Raw genomic sequence first — 17,988 nt, 5'->3', positions numbered from 1 at the left:
TCTGTGCACGGGAACACCGTGCTTCAGACCAGCAGACCCCTCAATTCCAATTCCGGCAAATTATTGAGAGGCCTGAAATGTGCTGGACAATTCACAAGTCAAGAATCAGCCTTTACACCGGCACCTTCCTTCAGTTGAAAAGGATCGAGACTACCCGGTACCCGCGCAATGGCGATTTTGCCTATCTCTATGGGATAAAAAGGAGGGGACGACGGACACTGGCTCGGGCGATAGATCACCCGGACATGCCGTTCCTGCACGACATCGATTCCAAATGTTACTCGCCTAAAATGACCGCTTGAGTTTCTCAAAGAAAGAATGCAAAATCAGACGATGCAAACTTGATGTAGTCGGTTGTGCTTGTTTTGCCACCTTCCATCGCGCATATTCCATGACATTTTCCCGATTTAGATTCCTGTTCCGATTCACTCAGCCTCCCATCTTGCGTCATAAAGGGATCTCGGTAACGGGTTGGTGGGTGATGATATCTGCCATTGGCGGTGTCCACAGGAGAAACAAGACGGGGGGTCTCGCCACCAGACGTGATTCGTTATCTCTATCGTCGCTATCAAGCATTCATTGGATGCACAACGACACCCCCCATGACTGGACCCCTGACGCTGCGATCACCAGTCCAGACAGCTCCAGACCCACCAAACAGGGATGAGGGAAATTCTATCGGAGAATACATCTGTGCCTGAGATGGATTGCAATATATCAATCCCCATACACGTCCTTTGTCAATGTGCTCGCCACGAAAGGTAGCTCACCCACAAATGCGTCCACGATAAATGGAATCGCGCTGGATAATATGGCTTCGGGTACTAGCGTTATGATCAGGTGGCTAGCTCCAAATCAGGCCGAAATGGGCTGGCACGTGTTGCGTGTGCGAGCGCAGACGTACCACACTATAACGATCCTCCGCCAACTTTGAAAATACCGCATACCGGTCCGCAAGAAGAGATGGGAGCAGAGGCGAAAAAGAAGAAAGGAAGGTCATCTACGTGAGAATGAATGCATGATCCTTCATTCCGTCCGTTCCTTCCACCCATGCTTTTTTCATGATCAAGGGTTAAGGAATTGGAGGGTCGCGTGTTTGCGAAATAACTTAGTAAGACCGAACCCCGAATGTGTCCGTGTGTACACAATGGAACTATGAGGGTTTTTGTTTGAGAAAAGAGGCTATCACTGGACAGCAGCTCTAGATGGTAATTGGAATGAATGGAATAAGAGAAGTTTGCACAAAAAGCAGCGTTGGACTCGATTGGAAGCCTAATTAGAGCATTTTCGGTCGTGAAGCAATAATTGAGGGCATCCTTTATAGCATTGGCCGTTGTTCGTTTGGGCATCCAATTCGGCATGGAGTCGCGTTCGGCATGCGAATGTGCAGGATCCCAGGAAACGCCAATTGCTAGAACTACTGCAGGTGCAAGATCGGAATAATAAAATACAGCCAAATAACTGAGCCTGAGAATGAGAAGAATGTTCAGAACGGAGCCGGAAAAATAGAGGGAGACACCACCCTGTGTATCCTAAACGGAATATATATTGATGGCGGAATAATCCTATATGAACGTGGGGATCCTTTGACAAATTGGCAAGCAATATTTAAGGTGGATATGCCGTAAAACGTTCAGGATACCTGCCTGCAGGATACCATGACAGCCAACTGTCACTGTCAGGTCGCACGATGTTGTGATGGGATAAACAATTGAACATTCAATAACAAACGACACATCGACTCTCTGTTGCAAAACGATAAAAATGAGTGTGAAAAGCAGTTGTTGGGGCCACACCTACCTCAATGAGTTGGCCGGCACTGCGCGCGCAGTGGGAAAGGCGTCCATCTCGAATTTACAAGAAGGGTCCTAAAAATCAAAAGAGGTGCGCTGGCAGCGTTGGTAAAGACGGGGGCACATTTCCACCCCCACGATGCCACCCCCAATTATTTGCTTCTTCGGCAGGGCCCATATGTGATCAGCTGCAGAAGTTTAGGGTAGACTTCTGTTAATAATTACCCTTTCTGACCCCCAAGTACCCCCAGTACAGTCCCCAAGGCCCGTGGCATCCACCTGGCCAAGACGCAAACCGGTCAGAGGGAAAAATTACAGACCGCGGACAGTTTGTGCACATGTGTTCATCGTGCCAAGTGCCGATCACGCATTCCCGCGTTCCCGTCGGTCGTGCGACTACAACGGTGAGGTAGTTCAACCACTTACCCAAAAACATTTACCCTTCAAGATGGATTCCTTTTTTAAAAGTGGAAGTTTTTATAACTGGGACATCCACGCGCACCGGTTAATATCGAGGGTCGCATCATCCAGCATTCACTGCGCCATGTACCCCCCCCCCCCAACACAGCTCCTCTCTTTAAGATCACTCCCATATCGGGTGGTCCCCTTTCTCGCTTGTTGCGCATTCCAGGCAGAAGCACCTTGAGTAACTATTGAGTGTTCACGCTTCATCCATCACATCTCCCATGCGATGAAGCAATATATATACGCAGCAAGGATTCTTCCGAAACAAGACGCCATAGCTGTAGATACAGTCTGACCCTATGCGTCTCGAGGAACCGCCCAAGGTCCACGACTATGTTTGGGTTTAGTGAAGCCTACAAGGCCAGCAGTCCGCTGGATTTCCCGCTAAGCATTGATCTCGCCCCGATACGTCGGCGCGAGCAATTCATCATTTCCATCGCTTCTAACCGCTGGGCTGAAATTTCGCCGAGGAGCTGGCTTTCAATCTTCTCCCGGCGTAACTGCCGGTCGACCGGCTGCCTATCTACTTATTAATGGTCATGGGGCATCTGGATGGACAGCCCGATGAGTGCGAAGATAAAGAGAAAGAAGCGCCCGAGACCAGCGCAGGCGAGGATTATCCTCGGGCGCGTAGTGGCGCAAGTTCCAATTACGCGTGATTGGTTGCCGAGGGAATAGCGAATCCCTCTCGTGTTGATTACCATTACAGTAGCGAGTGCCCTCAAGTGATAAGGATGTATTAACCAGCACGGCCATCTTCGCACCCCACCCATACTCCCAATGTAACGACCAGCCGAGGGGAAAGGAAATATACGTACTCAGATCTCGCTTCCCCCACGGAAACTAGTAAATTAGCTAATTAAGTAAACTAGCACTAGCTAGAATTAGGCGAAGTGTAGCGAGGTCCCTTTGACGAACTGGCTACCTGAAGATATTAATGAATCGCCTCGTTGGTTTCCGTTTTGATATGCTGTGCCATAAAGAAACAGGGTGGTCTGGATCTCAGGCCATGTATGATGAGCGCATGGTCTCCATATATATATGGTGGCAGCCCCTTATTGTTTCAAAGCTAGATCTTGGTCCTATAAACACTGAGCTCTCTTTGTCTACGCGGACCGATCGTTATGCCGGTATGTACGTTCCTATGGGACCAGTCCCAGTCCCGAGTAATCCATAAAGGAAAGTAGGCAATTGCCATTTAGGCATTCCCAAAAACGAATTCTGGCATTTCCCGGAGAAGGATGCAAGGAAGACGCCCTCAGATGCCACAAATTAACTAGTGCGAAGGTGACCACTTTTTGGAATGAAATGAAGGGTGTCTCCGTGCAGAGATGAGCAAGTGAGGCCCAAAATATGACGGGCAGTGGAGTGAGACAGATCTGCACTTTCACTCCCCTCTAATTTCGAATTGGAATTTGCTTCCCCGCATGCATGCATCCCCCTGCCAAATTTCGAAGCTATTGAAAATATGCCCGTTTCGATCATACCAAGGAACGACGATGCAACTACCTAGATAGAGGGTAAATCACCACCATCTGGTTCTCACACCACGGAAAGAAACGCTTAAAGAAACGATCTGCAGCGGCGTAGATTGAGGACCTGCCTCGAGGCGAGTCGGTTATAATCCACATATCAGTCACTGCAGCCGAAGCCGCTACGACTCTAGGCTTGTTCGTTTTGCACTTGTTTGGATAAGGGATAGTTGATCATGAGACCAAAGAGCGGAGTTCGAATCACGAAGCAGATACAGTGCCGCTGCACTCAAGCTGAGTAAGAAAGAAAAGCAAGATGCATTGAAGGATCATCGAACCGATCTGCCGTGGAGGTTGCCGAGGACGGGGCGGCTAAAGAGGGAGTCCGGGAAGGCAAGGGCCTACTGCATTTTCAGGGGAAAAACAGCCGACACCCCCTTGATGGGAGTCCGAACACAACCGCGAGCCTGAAAATGAAAGGATCCAATGCACTTAGGGTTGATGCGAAATCAAAAATCTCAACGTTCAATCCGGACACGATCAAAGCAGCAGCGGTTTTTGATGTTGCGTCCAGCTGTTATATTTCGATGCCCACGCTGACGGGCCGATGCGGACCTTCAGAGGTTGCCGCGCGCAGACTCAGTTTGATACTTACCCACTTGTGTGACCGTACTGTCCAACGACCCTGGAGCTCACACAGTCCCTTTCAATTCTCTAGTAAAACAAACGGGTTGGATTGAAGGAGATGCAATAGACAGCCGGTAACCCAGATGCCTAGCTAGCCTGCAAACAGTCAGAAGCTGCCAGTGGAGTATATTGTATTTAAGGGGTCATGCGCGCATGCATGGATGTCCGCTGTTAGATAGGCTGATCGGTCGTTCGACTGTGTATGGTTATGGCTGCGGCTATGGCTATGGCTGCGGATGCATGCCTATCATACCGTTGCCTGTATTTGCACTGTTGGCAGACATCGCAATGGGAGCGGTCGGCTGACCACCTTGATATCTCACCGGTATCTCTGGGCAGGGCCACTATCCTCTATTGCGAATATCGAGCTAACCGCCCATAATATTTTGATTTGATTGGATATAGGACTTGGGCATGATTGGAACTGGGCACTGAACGGGGGGACTGGGCCATCACCGTATCTAATGACTAAATTTAGTCAAACTCAACCCAGACAGTGTATGATTCTGCGAGAGTGATCATTGGGGATTCGGGCCCGGCTGGGCGCTACCTGACCTGACAGAAAGGAGTAAGACCAAACGGAGGACGCTAATTTGTAGTACCAGGGTGGCACTAATGGGCTAGCTAATTCGATGCCTCAGAATAACCTTCCGATTAGCGTCCACTCAAGATGTGCCCATCCAAGCAGCCAGGACGACGCGGAAGGAGAATCACGGACAGCTCGCCGGGCCGTCTGGGCAACGGGCCCAACTGACCGACCAAAATTACTATGGGTGCAGTTTCAATTGATTTACGAAATTTGCTCGACGCTCAAGATCAGTCGATGTCTGAAGTGGAAAAGCCGTAAAAAATCCGGGAGTGAAGTGATGGTACAATTATTAGTCGGCTGAGAGAGAAGAGACCGATAGCGGAGAGGGAAGAAAAAAGGGAGGAAAATATTGCTAGCAGGGAGAGTCACTGGGTCGACGGGATGAAGATGGTGGAAGATAGGAACCTAAGTGTGGTATAGTACAAGAAATGGGGCAAGCGGACGAAAACAGCGATGAGGGAAAATAGAAATGCCACCCAAAGATGGACAGTCAAATGGGAGTCAACAGAACAGCAACCAGCGAAAATAGGAAAGAAATTCAACGCCAAAACTGCCCACACGTCCTATTGCGTGGTTTGCAGGGACCAGGGAAAAGGAAAATAAGATATTCCTGCGACTTTTTCTTCTACGTATGAAGTCGCAGTTAATTTTGGGTCCCGGGCACATACGGATTACGAGAATGGAAGGGGGCGACGGAGTCCATAAGGAGGAAGCACGCCGTTCCATTCAATGAACAGGCAGAGTGGAAAATGCGATAAGAATAAGGGGTGGTTTTTAAAGGTAGGTGAAACAATGACGAAGCGATAGGGGTAGGGTGTCATAAGAAAATGACGACCGCGCAAGTACCAGTCGAGGGTGGGGAGTGGAGGAGTCAAGTTAGCAACACCGCGAACTTTTATTTATCACCTCCCCCCGGATCGTCGTAACGGACACGGACGCACACATATATATATCGAGAAAAGGCATCAGAAAAGCTGTGATAAAGTTGGATTCAACTTCTGAAGTTGCTTCTCATCTTCACCCAAACGCGCAGAGCCTTCTACTTCATCGATGAGTACTTGCTCACCGCGTGTAATCCTTACACGAAGTGAGGCAATTGATGGCAAAATCACGCTATTCCTACTCAAAGGCAACGCGCCAGGGTAATAATGTTGAATGCCGTTTTGATGGTGCGCTGTTGACGGGTGGAGGGCGCCACCGTTCGGAATCAACGCCGGCTCATCATGGCGATCGTCTTGCGACAGACCAGAAGAGGCAGGCGAGAGGCCGGGCGAGGGCGAGGGCGAAGAGCTGTAAATGTCGGAAGAGCTTTCATCGCCACACCCTCCACCACTGCGATGTGCATGCGGCCCTGGAATATCACGATAACTAGACGTAGCGTAAGGCTCCTGACCGAAACGAGGATATCCAGCGCCCGCGGAGTCGTGTGGGGTTGTAGGTACGGAGACCGACAGTTGCGGACGGTGGTGAGGGTGTTGATGGGCAGACGTCTGAATAGGTGAGAGGAGAGGCACTGAAGTTGGTATGCCACTAGACGGTACATGTGAGGAGGTTGGTGAGGGTGACGGGTGATTGAATGCGATTTGTTGGACAGGAGGTGGAACCTCCTTGGCTTTGCGGCTCTTGTCCTTTCGATTCGAGACGAAGTACCCCTGAGGCATTCGACTGACGATCGGCGCGTAGTCTGGATCGGTGTCTGGGGCACGCAAGGAATTAACATCGTGCTGGTAGTAGTATGCAACTGGAATGTAGGTCAAACGCGGGGGGTCAGCTTTTAGGAACAAGGAGGGCGAGGAGTTGCCTACTGAGATGCCATAAGGCTCCACTGTCACCTACGGTATTGCGCCTTGCGGTAAAGGTGCTTTTAACAAGTTTAGGATGCGGCCCATCCTTTTCCTCGTAGATGAGAAAATCCTAAGGAGAGTGGGGAGTGAAACACAAAATGAAATGAGAAAATAAGCGTTGACATGAATTGTATGTTGTCAGCTCTGCGTACATCACGGCATCTAGAAGGGCCCCACTGGCGTCCATCGGTCCATCTCTGTGAGGATAGGTGGTTCAAGCGGCATTGCTTGATAAGCGAACGACATGCCCAGCAAAATAAGCGCCTACCTCGAGGCCAGTTTCTCCTTTTGCACCATCCCTCCAAACGAAGACGCTCCCATGGGCGATGAGCGTCTTTTCGGCATCGTCTGGCCTTCTCCGAACTCGTTCAAGGACCCCGCTTCAACGAGAAAGAGTGCGTTTTTGGCATCATTAGAACTTGTGATGCGAAGGCAGGAATGCGTGGGGTATTGTCGGTGGTGATCCATTCCAGAAATGTCTGCTGTGCACACGTTCGAGGCGTAAGAGGCTAGGGCGTAGAGGATATGGATGATGTTGGAGGGGAAAGTACCAGGATGGGGAATGGAGGTGCTTGCAAGGGTCTGTCTGATTCGGAGGCTTATGATATATAGAGAGAGCTGAGGGTTGGAATTACATAGTTTGAAAAATATAAAGATAATTTATATTATAGTTAGAGAGGGGATAACTGAGTTGTGAACCACTGGTTCGGGAGGGTACGAAAGGGAAGGGAGTAATTTCATAGGACATACATATTGCAAATACTCGCTAGCCAATACTTTTCCTTCTGCTTCCTCTCTTGTATTCTTCCCTAAATGTGCGTGTACTAATTTTTTACTTGAACTGAAAAACTATCCTTGTATAGTACATCTTCATTTGTAAATAACAGAGTTCAGAAAAAATTCCTCCATTCCTTCAATTCCGGGTGTTCGTGTCTCTGTTCCCGATTTGAATGCCCGCTGGCTATGCATGTATTATATATTGTACACATGGATTATTTGGGTCAACGTTGCGTTGGTGGGTATTCTCTTCCCCTTGGTTCCCATCCGTACCGATGCTTGCATGCGTAAACTGGACGTGGCCAGATAACAACGCACAAGTGCTGATCAGGCAACAAGCGTACTAAGACGGACATACTTATCGCACCATTGGGTGAGGCGAACATACAGAGGGCAGCGCGCAAGCATGCGCAAGCAAACCGTGACCGGGAGGTTGCGCAGCTGCGGCGCCAGCTTCCCTCACGCGTCCATTCCTGCAGACGTTCAATTTGGCGACCAGCAGTATCCACGCGCAGTGCCACATATACATGGATCCGACCCAATGGTATGAAACTGCTACATCGTGGCTGCACAACGAACTGGACCTGATGAAGTACTGGCATATCAAGCTCCCTCTCAAAGTGACATGTTAAAGAACGTGAGCTGCATGTTGCCACTCGCCAAAAAAAAACTAATTGCGTTCTCGACGCGCAAAAACGAGGGTAGGATAAAGTGATCTGCAACGTTATGAAAAAGTTGCCATACATATGCTAGATGCTCTGGACCCGCTAAACTGGAAACACCAGCCCTTCATAAGCATCCCTCTCAGCTGATCAAATGGCCTGAAGGTCAACGCAAATTGAAAAGAAGGCCACGCCCATTCAAATTAATAGGACCCAATATGAAGTGGTTCATTATCAAGAAACCGAAGAAAATGACTCCCGTAAGCGTAACGCGATGCAGGATAATAAGTTCCAATAAGCACGCACCTCGAATTGGAGCCTTTAGCGCTGCCAGATCCTCCACTTCTGCCAGATGTATTTTGCCCTTGAAAGAGTATCGAATGTGTAAGGCCTTTGGTTCCCCGTAGCATGGATCGTAAAATCCAACGAGGAGCGCCTGAAAAAGGCCCAACAGCCCAGAACGGACGAATGAAGGGGACACATCGCCGTGTGATAGGGATCATCAATAAGCGGACTCAAAAAGGGCTCGAATTGAAAGAGGGAGAGTGAATACCAATACGCCATTCTATCCATTCCACCATTACGCAATGGCGACGGATGGATCCGCGGGGAACAAGCCAAAAAAAGCTAGCCGCCCGCCTATCATGAATGGAAGGAATTGGACGGTGTTGTGCAAAAAAACCGCATCTCACCTTGGATCTTCCTCCTGGAATCGACAATTGGCTATTGTGCACGAGCGCTTGACATGCGATAGTCACGTCCACGATGTTGGTCGCTTCGGCACTCCCCGACCCTGCATGGGCTTTCAAGACACGAGACGACCCGTACCTCGCGTTCAGGATGATCAAGCCGTCTTACCGGTCAGGGAAGTAAAAAATGTGAGGATAAGATATTACGAGGAAAAAGAAAGTAGGGTGTGAGTGACAATTCTTCCTGCACGAAAAAAGGCCTTGCGTTATAAGGGGAGGAATGAACCAAAGTGGTTTTGCAGAGACGGGATGCACGCAAGGTGGGAGAGGTAACCTGTATAGGTACCCCGGGCGGGTTTGCTTTCACTTACTAATTTTTTGCTCCGCTTCCACCCGCTTCGTAATCTGTTCTCTTAGAAGCTCAACCTCTTGCTCGGCTTCTAATCTTTGCCGCATGAGCGCATCTTGATTCCTGGCTCGAGCCTGTGCAGCGCGGCTGGGCGTTGTAGTCAGCGAAGGCAGATTCCATCATGCTCACGCAATAGCTCAGTCCCAAAAGAATCAAAACTCATGTACGTAGAAAGACCACAGCCGTTTGTTGCCATGTTACGAAGAAGTCGGAGGGAAAAGAAAGTGGAAGATCCATGCCATAGACACACCTTTCTTTCATTCGAATGGGATGCAACACAAAGTATTCCAGGGCAGCGGTACCCAGCGCCGGTATCAGGGTCGTCCACAATGCCAATGTGAAGCTAAGGTCATCTGAAAGCTTGATAGGAATGGAGAAAACCTGGCTTTCCCGAGCAATTCTAGACATAGAAACACAAAGGAGTAGCGGGTCGGTGACATGGCAAATTAAACGTGCGTGAGTTTCAAGTCATCGTCGGGACGAGGAAAGCCGGTGAATTGAGCGAAGGCGCAGCCCAGCAAAGAATCGCATTGCAGAAGGACTTACGCACCGAATGCGTAGTTCGATGCCTGCCATGCTTAACAGTACATTGACGTTCAGGATGGTTGGGGGAGCTCCCTTCGATTGTGATCCAAATCGTTGAACGCCTGTCAACACGAAGGCAATACCGCTCGGAATGGTAAGGACGGCACTTATGCTGACATCCGTAGAGCTGGTTACTTTGTATGTGTAGGCACCTTGTATCGCAATGCTGCCGTTGTTGCCATCTCCGCTGAGAACGGTGCTTACAGTCCAGGGGTTGGATTTAATTTCAATTTCGAAGGAGCTTGGGGAAGAGTTGGTAGTGATATTAGGTGGGTTATTGGTGAAATTGCTGATTAATAATGGTGGCCAGCCACTATTGAAGGTGACGGTCCCAATTGCTTTGGGATAAAGCACCCTTGACACAACCACCGAAAACGCAGGAAACAGAATCGATCGACCGGAGTTAAATCGGGTGAAGAGCCGGAGCTCACTAAACAGAAAAGAATTAGGATGCCGTGACATTGTGGGATTCCAGACGATGAAAAAACGGTCAGTGCGCATTGAACAAACAGGCGTTCCAACGCGGATCAGCGGTAAATCGGGCTAAAAAGCCCTCAACTGGGAACCATTATTTGCTCACGTATGAGGATCTACATCATAGCTCGCCCTTATGCTCATAAAGAGGGGATGCAAACACGCGATGCTTGACTTCGACGTTGCAATTTGAAAATTAATCATGTTAGGGAACCGAATGAAACAGATCGTAAAGGGCCGGGGAATAGCTTACCTCGACCGCCAATCGTGGTGAAAATTGGTGTCGCACCGTTCCGATGAAAGAGCCTTGTGTCGCTCGACTGGCGGTTCTTGCAGCCAGAGACAACTTGGTTGAAGGGGCTACTGAAGCCTAGAACGAGGTGAAATTTAAGATAGAAGACGAGGAAAACTCATGTCGCTCACGTGAAGGGCATGTCTAACGCTAAAGTTCGACACCTCGATGCCATGTAGCCTATCTAAAAAGGTTGGGGTGCGTGCACCAGGAACAATATGGCTTGTTGGAACAGTGAGTGTCCGGGCATCCACCCCGATTACGACGGTATCAGAAGTTGTGGGGGTGTCCCGAACCCCGCTCTTACGGGCAAGACGCTCAATTCCTGCTATGATCTATGGTAATAAGAGTAAGAACTGTTAATTCTGGCTGTTCGAAAGGACGCAATCCAGAACTCAATAGGTACGAACCTCCTCTGCACTTTTATATTTCCGGCTAATCTCCCCTGCATATCTGATCCCTTCTTCACCTAATGCGTCGTATACAGCTCGCAGGTGGGGGTCAGAAAGAACTGATGGAGACAGACGGTACTCATCAGAAGAAATATGGGCAAGCCTGCCGCTACTCACCTTCATACGCTCTCTTCAGGCGTTGAAAGCGGTCGTTAGCAGTCGCGCGACGGTGCTCATCATGTTGCTTATCTGGATGCAGCAAAACTAGACCCATTCATCGGTCAGCGCGAAAGAAGGTAAGGGTGGAAATGGTCCGTTTGGATTTCATCCTTACTTGCCAATTGTCTGTACTTTTCTTTAATAAGATCTGTAGATGCATCACGAGGGACATTCAATAACGCACTGAGGATAGTGCAGGTTCGCGAGATCAGTTACAAATTTGACGGCCAGGCACCAAGCTCGTGTTCACGCACTAGAATGTGTCATCCTGAACCTGGGCTGACTGTTCCTCGTCAGGACGATCCTCATCCATGCGCAAGGACATAGCGTGAAAATTCTTCAATGAGAAGCTTTAAGTAAGAATGTTGGGATTTGTTCAGTACTTCGGCTCCGTGAGTGCTGTGATTTATTTTGCTTCCGAGCCACAAACATATATATTTCCCACCATACTTGGGGTGCTAGCTCGATAGACATCAGCTTTTGGGGAATGCCTGCAGAGGCACTGGGAAACTAGATGGAAAGCCACCTTCGAAGCCACCTTCGACCCCTTACTGACTCACATGAACTTGCATGACAGCAGCTTCGTCCCTTGAGAACAGAATGCCATCTGGGAACAGGCAGCTAATTAAGTATTGCTATGGTGGCATTCGCGACCTACAACTTGGTTTTCATCACCATCTAAAGATCGGCAACTTTTCACTGATCGTGCATGGTTGCAGGGTATGGGCCAAACAGAGGGTGCGGGATCATTGAGGCATCATTTGCGTTTTTTTTTTTTTTGCGAAATGTCCTTCACGATAATTGCCCTGTTGTCCAACGTTTTAAGCGCCCGGCCCGCGTTTGCTTCCGACCCACAATTTCTATTCAGTCACTTCGTCTTTGGCGCGCGATGGCGGGATGGCTGCAATTAGTGACTTTCACGGCCATTGCTTTAATTTCCGCTCTTATCCCTTCCCTGGAAACGAGCACTTGCGCAATATACCGTGAATCTACTCTTGGGAATGCGTTATTTATAACGGCACATCCTGACGATGAAACCATGTTCTTTGCACCAACTATCTTGTCGCTCGTATCTCAAAACGTCTCGGTGGAAGCTCTGTGTCTTTCGAATGGTGTGGCTCACATTTCCTCGGCCCGAGGGCAAGCTATCTCACCCACGCGACAGGTGATTCTGGTGGCCTAGGATCTATGCGGGAGCGTGAATTATACGAAGCGTATTCAATTCTGGGTGTTGAAAACGTCCGGATTCTGGCCCACCAGTAAGCTATCACTCTTCATATCTAGGGCAGCACCAAAACCACTGAATCAGGCAGATACGCGACAATATAACCCTACAGTGGGACAGTAAACTTCTGGCTGGTATAATTCAGCATCACTTAGAGCATCACAAGATCAGTACGGTAAGCGTATGGGTCAGATCGTATTGTGACATTCCCATGCATCTCGGCGCGTTTGATCCAGATTTTCACATTTGATGAACAAGGGGTGTCTGGACACCCAAATCATGCCGCAATTCCCAAGGCTCTGGCTCTTGTCATCAATTCTGGTGTTTACCCTGGAATTAAAGCTTACTCCCTTGTGACCCACCCATTGCCAATCAAGTATTCCGGAATCGCAGCCCCTCTTTTGATCCGCCTTTCCCACGTTGTTGGCTGGGGAAAAGATACTTGTGTTCTAGCAAGAACTCGAGTTTCAAACCTGGCCGGCTACTTAACCACTTTACGCGCCATGAGGAAACACGACACCCAACTTGTATGGTTCCGATGGCTCTACTTGGCATTCTCGCGATACATGTGGGTAAATGACTGGGCGCCTCTGCAGGTGAGCATTTCTGCACTGGACACACGAATCGCCTCAAAGGTAACAGCTCATCCCGTAACCCCCCTATCAGACAGCGTAGAAACCAGACCTTCGCATGCTTCCCTTGGTACGCCGCGTGCCCAATGGAAATTATGTGACTGTAAAAAGTGACAGGATGACCAATTACCGAACCCCGGACTGGAAGGGTGACAGACCAGCGCCCTATTCTACCTTGGGGGTGGCATATGAGGTTCTACATTAGTGTAAAAATTGCGGACCCAGCGTCGTAGGATGCCCGGTTCGTCAACCGACTGGCGCCGTGGTACAGAGAACCGACCAAGGCCCAGCAAAGCGACGACTTGCGAACGAAAGTATGCGCCCACCCGCGCAGCCACCGGAAGAACCATAATGCTTGCAACGCCCCTGCCCATTCACCGAATTGAAGTTGTGGATTAGCTTTAACTTACCACAGTGATATTCGATGCGCCACAGAGACCCTCGAAATCAAGCTGCAACAACTTACCAAAGTGCACCTTGAATGAACGGACTGAAGATCTGAGTGGGTTTGGTCAGAAGCCTTTGCACTAAACTTTGAGTGCACACCTGATCCCTAGTAGTCATCCAGAGAACTCGTCTCCATTTTACAGATATGGGTACCCCGTACAATGACTGCTCAATCACTACTTCATTCAAAGGCTGGTGTACTGGATCTGCCTGAGAAGATCTTGTGCCCCCCAAATGCTTCTCCTGAGTACTTTTGTCCTCGTTGGAGGATGTGGACGTTGAGGAAATGAACGGTGATATAGACTTGAGGTATGACTGCTCGAAGCGGAGATCCGGGAATGCAGAAGCATTGTGGTGGCGTCGTGCAGCCGGTGTTGAGTAAACTGCTCCCCCTCCCTTCTGCGGAAGATCGAGACTGGCCATGGACAGTGTGATGTTGGTCACGCCCCGGAACTTGCCGTTGACAGGGCGGTTCCGTCCATGCCCAAGTGCCGATATCACCCCATCACTCAACCCACTGGTGTGTAGAGCCTGCAAAGAGCAGTGGGGGAACAACGCCACCCGTTCTCCCAACTCGAAAAATCATGTGAGTTGTTAGCAAGTGTATAATGTTTGGTTGTCATATTTGTGATGCAGTGCAGAAGCTCCTTCAAGTCTCGTCAAAATCTTTGGCAATAATGGATCATGATGCCGATGACCCTTCCACGCCGGTGAAGAGGAGATATCCCGTCACTCTGTCGCGAGTTGTAGCGACGGCATCCATACCTAATCGTTCACGCGGATCATCGAAGCAATACGAATCACTCGAGGATTTGCTCACTGCTGCTGGCTACAAGGAGACTCGTATTTTCACCCCGGAAAATGATCGCGTCCGTGATGGGATAGCAGAAGCTAGGGAAGCGTCAGACCTCGAACCCGAGTCAACTTTAGGTGGCCCAAAGAGGTTGGGTCATTTAGTCACCAACTTCCTTTCGTCGTGGATGCCAGGGGCTAGTGTAAGCCTAGGTCGCGCACAGGGGGCTCAACTTGCACGGAGGAGCGGTAGGGGGTCGCGTGGCTCTCATTGTGCAGCCGAGACCCCTGGTTTAGAAGCTATTCCTCAGTCCCCTCTTGCTCACAAGACCAAGTCGCGTCTCCAATCCCAGCGCAGTAGCAGTCCTTCTGAGAGGCAGGGCAGGATACGCCCGCAAACTTCAAAATCTCGTTCCAGATTGCCGTCTGACTTCATTATGTCCAATCAGCGTCAGACCAGTGTCAATGTAAATGGACGAACCTTGGCGCAAGTACAAAACACTTGGATTTCTGAGAGACTTCAGCGTCAGCTCCGTAATGCGAACTCCTCCCCCAATTTGAAAAGTCCACGCCAATTTCGAGAGACAGCTCCTTTTGATTCTGACGCCCTCCCCGAACCCCCCACACCAAGGGGCCGAAGGGTAATCAATGATCCCAACCGCTCTAGTTTGAAACGTCCACCAGCCTATATGCAGCACAGGGAACACAGGGGTTCTCATCCCTCAAAATTTAGGCTGTCGGGGAAGAGTTCATTCCTGTCCACGGTCACTCCGCTTTCCCCCGTTCTGAACTCCCGCGATGTTCTGTGTCGCTCAACACCAAACTCACGTTCTACCTCTCAAGTTCGGAACTCGTCGAAGCATGAAAACGTTCCCCCCTTGCCCCCTCTCCTTTCACCCGAGATCATCGACTCGAATCTGAACCAGTGGATAAGTTATCGGAAGTCTCGAGATGCCCTGTTGTCATCCCGCACTGACTTAGTGCACCCAGTTGAGTCTGACACGGATGATGACGAGACCGAAGGCGCTGGAAACGTACTTGACAAGATTTTAAGTACACGGATTCACCGTTCCTTATCCTCCCGGTCAAGCCCATCCACAAACGAGAGCACGCACATGAGCACGAGCCAAGAAGGATCAGGACTTCTGCCCCCTTCCCATAATCCTCCCCTCTCGCCCCGTCGCCAGCATTCCATCCAGTCCCTCCGTGCGCACCTCGAGCACCGTCTTAGCAAAGGCGCCTCTAATTATCATAGGAGTCCACATATAGGCGAAACCTCTATAGTCCAGGGTGATTCGTGGCTCGACTGCCCAGAATGGAGTTCGTCGCGCCCGCCGATGAACGGAAGGCAAGGCAGCTCGAAGAGAGGGATTACCCCATGGTTCGGTGGCGAACGTGCATACTTAGATCAACTCGGATCTCGTGAGGACCCAGACTGGGACGACTGACCATTCTCACCTTACGAATTCGTTTCTTAATTTCCCGGCTTCATTATCTTACAAATGCATCCAGGACGTTTCCTTATTCGTTCCCCTAATTTCGATGCTAATTACAAGAATCTTCGAGATATCCACTCCCTGATCAGTTTTCTTTCATTTTTGTATCATCAACTGCACTCGTTCATAATTTTCGCATGTCCCTTTTCTCCTTCCAGGTCAATCGAATGACAAATTATCCCATTATGCTGTAGAATTGGAACCATGATGATTGCATTCATGGACTAAAGTACATTGGCGACATTGCAACAGATACTCGTGATTTGTCAGGCCCGGACACGAATTACCTTCCGCTTCCCTTTACCAGAGGGGCCGCCGCCAGGCGAGGGTTCAACTGCTTTCTTCTCGTCGTCTTTCCGCTGCTTCAGAGCCACCTTAACTGTATTGACTAGCACGCCAGACTCGATAAGAGGAGAATAGCCGCCATAGCGGTCCTCTATCGGAGGCAGTGGCTCTGGCGGCTTTGGAGCCTTAGGGCGTGACTTCCGTGGCGGTGGTGCTGGTGCATTCTTGGATCCTTTGGATGGCTTGGAACCAGACACACTGTTCGACAGGACAGGTGTTTGCGATGACGGCTTGATTGATTCCGAAAGAGGCATTTGTGACCTTTGCTGCTGCTGTATCCTTACACTTATCGCCTCTAACAATTGTTTCTCTGGAAACAAGTATGAGCAAGTGGGACCAGGAACGAAGGCTTGGTTGAATCAACTTGTCGTTATCTGCGCATTGGAAAAACGTCCATCATCTTTGAATAGAACCTTCACTCTCCCGGGGTTCGCCCAGTCCCTTGGATGACACTTCGTGGGCTGCAGGGCTACAATCAGGACAGTGCATAATGTTTCTTGGCGTTGAGATGCACCTCATGAAACACAGGTAACCGCAAACTCCTCGCGGCGTCAGCAATGAGCTGGCTATGAGGCCACCAACAGCTCTTCTCTCTAGCCACCCTTCTACGCCCCGTCCCGTACGGCTGCTTCGCGTCAATATAGATAGGGTAAACGCAAGTCCACCTACGAAAGAATCAACAGGCATGAGTGAGTTAGCCAAACATGGGAAGGCTCTCCACTACGCACGTTTTATAAGGGGTGGTATCATTCACCTCCTTGACGCCAGGGTCTGTAGGATTCACCCTAGATGTTGCTGGGGTGCCGCCAATGCTAGGTAATGCCGAACCGCTTGATGCTAAACCCTGCCGTGGGATGGGGCGCGGTGGTAACGGTAGGTCAAAGTCGTCATCAAAAGTGTCACCAAGTTCTTCAATAACTGCGCGACGAGGTTGAGCCATGATTGGTTCTCTGGAGGATCGAAGCCGGATGACGCCGTGACCATGTGATCCCACTTGAATAATTACAACACAAGCTTGACTTGGGGTGAGCCAGTTGTGTACTCGCTCGCTGCTCGACGGTGTACCATATCCCCCTTGTGCTGTTTCAGGCAATCTTAGATCGCTGCAGTGGGTAGCAGGATCCCAGCCTCTGCTAAAGTAGAGCTTGATCCCCGCTTCATACCAATGAGCGCAAGGGGCTCTGTTAGACAGGACCAGTATATATGTAAGCCTGGGGGTGATTGTGAAGCATGTCCCTCTAATGCTGTGAGTCCGTGCTCCTCATCGGCAGTAAGATTGCTCCTGATCCCACCCTGCATTAGCTCACAGATTCTGCATGCGGGGCTACAGGGAACCGTCGCCCTATTCATTGCATTACCATGTCACTCTATGAGTCGTTAGGCCATGATAACTTCACATACAGCTCCCAAGAAGGACAGTTGGCGGCTTGGGAACCGTGCGGTAAAATAGTATCGGTCGAAAGTGCTGATTATTGGGAGTTTGTAGTGCGCAGACTAATATTTTCACTATTCATTCCTGATATTCTCTCACTAGCTTTGTAACCTCGCCTTTTCTGTGGTCGGTCTCTTTATTGTGTTTACCCGGACGAGGCGAACCGCCGCTGTCCATTACAAAAACTTGGTAGCCCGAATACGAGGTGGAGTGCGAGTTGGCTGGTCTAATCGTCCCTAGCTATTCCTGATGCAATAGATCATACCATCA

General features: G+C 49.8%; 9 protein-coding genes across 9 annotated transcripts; 3 read left to right on the top strand and 6 right to left on the bottom strand.

Annotated features, from left to right (window-relative positions):
• Positions 1 to 3,342: 3,342 nt before the first annotated feature.
• On the bottom strand, positions 3,343 to 3,759 carry EI90DRAFT_3063017 (uncharacterized protein). The gene is made up of 2 exons (XM_039060693.1): positions 3,446 to 3,759; positions 3,343 to 3,388 (listed from the first exon to the last, which is right to left on the bottom strand). The coding sequence occupies exon 1, from the start codon at positions 3,741 to 3,743 to the stop codon at positions 3,531 to 3,533; it is 213 nt and encodes a 70-aa protein (XP_038914985.1). The 5' UTR covers positions 3,744 to 3,759; the 3' UTR covers positions 3,343 to 3,388; positions 3,446 to 3,530.
• Positions 3,760 to 5,851: 2,092 nt separating this feature from the next.
• On the bottom strand, positions 5,852 to 6,881 carry EI90DRAFT_1412265 (uncharacterized protein). The gene is made up of 2 exons (XM_039051782.1): positions 6,812 to 6,881; positions 5,852 to 6,747 (listed from the first exon to the last, which is right to left on the bottom strand). The coding sequence occupies exon 2, from the start codon at positions 6,665 to 6,667 to the stop codon at positions 5,972 to 5,974; it is 696 nt and encodes a 231-aa protein (XP_038914984.1). The 5' UTR covers positions 6,668 to 6,747; positions 6,812 to 6,881; the 3' UTR covers positions 5,852 to 5,971.
• Positions 6,882 to 7,753: 872 nt separating this feature from the next.
• On the bottom strand, positions 7,754 to 8,666 carry EI90DRAFT_1411264 (uncharacterized protein). Its single transcript, XM_039051780.1, has one exon. The coding sequence runs from the start codon at positions 8,371 to 8,373 to the stop codon at positions 7,852 to 7,854; it is 522 nt and encodes a 173-aa protein (XP_038914983.1). The 5' UTR covers positions 8,374 to 8,666; the 3' UTR covers positions 7,754 to 7,851.
• A 985-nt stretch (positions 8,667 to 9,651) lies between these two features.
• EI90DRAFT_1411111 (uncharacterized protein) lies at positions 9,652 to 11,737 on the bottom strand. The gene is made up of 8 exons (XM_039051779.1): positions 11,604 to 11,737; positions 11,465 to 11,532; positions 11,308 to 11,394; positions 11,149 to 11,249; positions 10,870 to 11,073; positions 10,700 to 10,816; positions 10,553 to 10,620; positions 9,652 to 10,402 (listed from the first exon to the last, which is right to left on the bottom strand). The coding sequence occupies exons 1-8, from the start codon at positions 11,672 to 11,674 to the stop codon at positions 9,856 to 9,858; spliced, it is 1,263 nt and encodes a 420-aa protein (XP_038914982.1). The 5' UTR covers positions 11,675 to 11,737; the 3' UTR covers positions 9,652 to 9,855.
• Positions 11,738 to 12,115: 378 nt separating this feature from the next.
• On the top strand, positions 12,116 to 13,708 carry EI90DRAFT_3062994 (putative deacetylase LmbE-like domain-containing protein). The gene is made up of 5 exons (XM_039060692.1): positions 12,116 to 12,461; positions 12,515 to 12,608; positions 12,659 to 12,749; positions 12,811 to 13,170; positions 13,241 to 13,708. Exons 1-5 carry the CDS (start codon positions 12,239 to 12,241, stop codon positions 13,247 to 13,249), a joined length of 777 nt encoding a protein of 258 aa, XP_038914981.1. The 5' UTR covers positions 12,116 to 12,238; the 3' UTR covers positions 13,250 to 13,708.
• Positions 13,490 to 14,327, bottom strand: EI90DRAFT_1411639 (uncharacterized protein). The gene is made up of 3 exons (XM_039051781.1): positions 13,753 to 14,327; positions 13,673 to 13,704; positions 13,490 to 13,584 (listed from the first exon to the last, which is right to left on the bottom strand). The coding sequence occupies exons 1-3, from the start codon at positions 14,074 to 14,076 to the stop codon at positions 13,581 to 13,583; spliced, it is 360 nt and encodes a 119-aa protein (XP_038914980.1). The 5' UTR covers positions 14,077 to 14,327; the 3' UTR covers positions 13,490 to 13,580.
• EI90DRAFT_3062991 (uncharacterized protein) lies at positions 14,112 to 16,181 on the top strand. The gene is made up of 2 exons (XM_039060691.1): positions 14,112 to 14,239; positions 14,290 to 16,181. Exon 2 carries the CDS (start codon positions 14,331 to 14,333, stop codon positions 15,891 to 15,893), a length of 1,563 nt encoding a protein of 520 aa, XP_038914979.1. The 5' UTR covers positions 14,112 to 14,239; positions 14,290 to 14,330; the 3' UTR covers positions 15,894 to 16,181.
• A 26-nt stretch (positions 16,182 to 16,207) lies between these two features.
• Positions 16,208 to 17,226, bottom strand: EI90DRAFT_3281177 (signal recognition particle, SRP19 subunit; the record flags this gene model as incomplete). The annotated part of the gene is made up of 4 exons (XM_039066805.1): positions 16,208 to 16,596; positions 16,651 to 16,747; positions 16,801 to 16,951; positions 17,015 to 17,226. The coding sequence occupies 4 exons, from the start codon at positions 17,224 to 17,226 to the stop codon at positions 16,208 to 16,210; spliced, it is 849 nt and encodes a 282-aa protein (XP_038914978.1).
• A 225-nt stretch (positions 17,227 to 17,451) lies between these two features.
• Positions 17,452 to 17,958, top strand: EI90DRAFT_2923963 (uncharacterized protein; the record flags this gene model as incomplete). Its single annotated transcript, XM_039054836.1, has 3 exons — positions 17,452 to 17,532; positions 17,589 to 17,771; positions 17,821 to 17,958. The coding sequence occupies 3 exons, from the start codon at positions 17,452 to 17,454 to the stop codon at positions 17,956 to 17,958; spliced, it is 402 nt and encodes a 133-aa protein (XP_038914977.1).
• Between the last annotated feature and the right edge of the window lie 30 nt (positions 17,959 to 17,988).

This window comes from Cantharellus anzutake (genome assembly GCF_015039405.1).
Source record: "Cantharellus anzutake strain C23 chromosome Unknown EI90scaffold_31, whole genome shotgun sequence".
Lineage (NCBI taxonomy): Eukaryota > Fungi > Basidiomycota > Agaricomycetes > Cantharellales > Hydnaceae > Cantharellus > Cantharellus anzutake.
This window is presented reverse-complemented; position numbering and strand designations above follow the sequence as displayed.

What these genes read in the sequence shown, in the direction of transcription:
- EI90DRAFT_3063017 (XM_039060693.1), bottom strand. Translation starts at nt 3,743, where the DNA reads ATGATCGAAACGGGCATATTTTCAATAGCTTCGAAATTTGGCAGGGGG.
- EI90DRAFT_1412265 (XM_039051782.1), bottom strand. Translation starts at nt 6,667, where the DNA reads ATGCCTCAGGGGTACTTCGTCTCGAATCGAAAGGACAAGAGCCGCAAA.
- EI90DRAFT_1411264 (XM_039051780.1), bottom strand. Translation starts at nt 8,373, where the DNA reads ATGTATGGCAACTTTTTCATAACGTTGCAGATCACTTTATCCTACCCT.
- EI90DRAFT_1411111 (XM_039051779.1), bottom strand. Translation starts at nt 11,674, where the DNA reads ATGTCCTTGCGCATGGATGAGGATCGTCCTGACGAGGAACAGTCAGCC. An exon ending in AATATAAAAGTGCAGAGGAG is followed by an intron (nt 11,074 to 11,148) that starts GTTCGTACCTAT and finishes TTATTACCATAG; the next exon opens with ATCATAGCAGGAATTGAGCG. An exon ending in TATGATGTAGATCCTCATAC is followed by an intron (nt 10,403 to 10,552) that starts GTGAGCAAATAA and finishes TTTTCTGTTTAG; the next exon opens with TGAGCTCCGGCTCTTCACCC.
- EI90DRAFT_3062994 (XM_039060692.1), top strand. Translation starts at nt 12,239, where the DNA reads ATGGCGGGATGGCTGCAATTAGTGACTTTCACGGCCATTGCTTTAATT. An exon ending in GTCCGGATTCTGGCCCACCA is followed by an intron (nt 12,609 to 12,658) that starts GTAAGCTATCAC and finishes CCACTGAATCAG; the next exon opens with GCAGATACGCGACAATATAA. An exon ending in AGCATCACAAGATCAGTACG is followed by an intron (nt 12,750 to 12,810) that starts GTAAGCGTATGG and finishes CGTTTGATCCAG; the next exon opens with ATTTTCACATTTGATGAACA.
- EI90DRAFT_1411639 (XM_039051781.1), bottom strand. Translation starts at nt 14,076, where the DNA reads ATGGCCAGTCTCGATCTTCCGCAGAAGGGAGGGGGAGCAGTTTACTCA. An exon ending in GGATGACTACTAGGGATCAG is followed by an intron (nt 13,705 to 13,752) that starts GTGTGCACTCAA and finishes AAACCCACTCAG; the next exon opens with ATCTTCAGTCCGTTCATTCA.
- EI90DRAFT_3062991 (XM_039060691.1), top strand. Translation starts at nt 14,331, where the DNA reads ATGGATCATGATGCCGATGACCCTTCCACGCCGGTGAAGAGGAGATAT.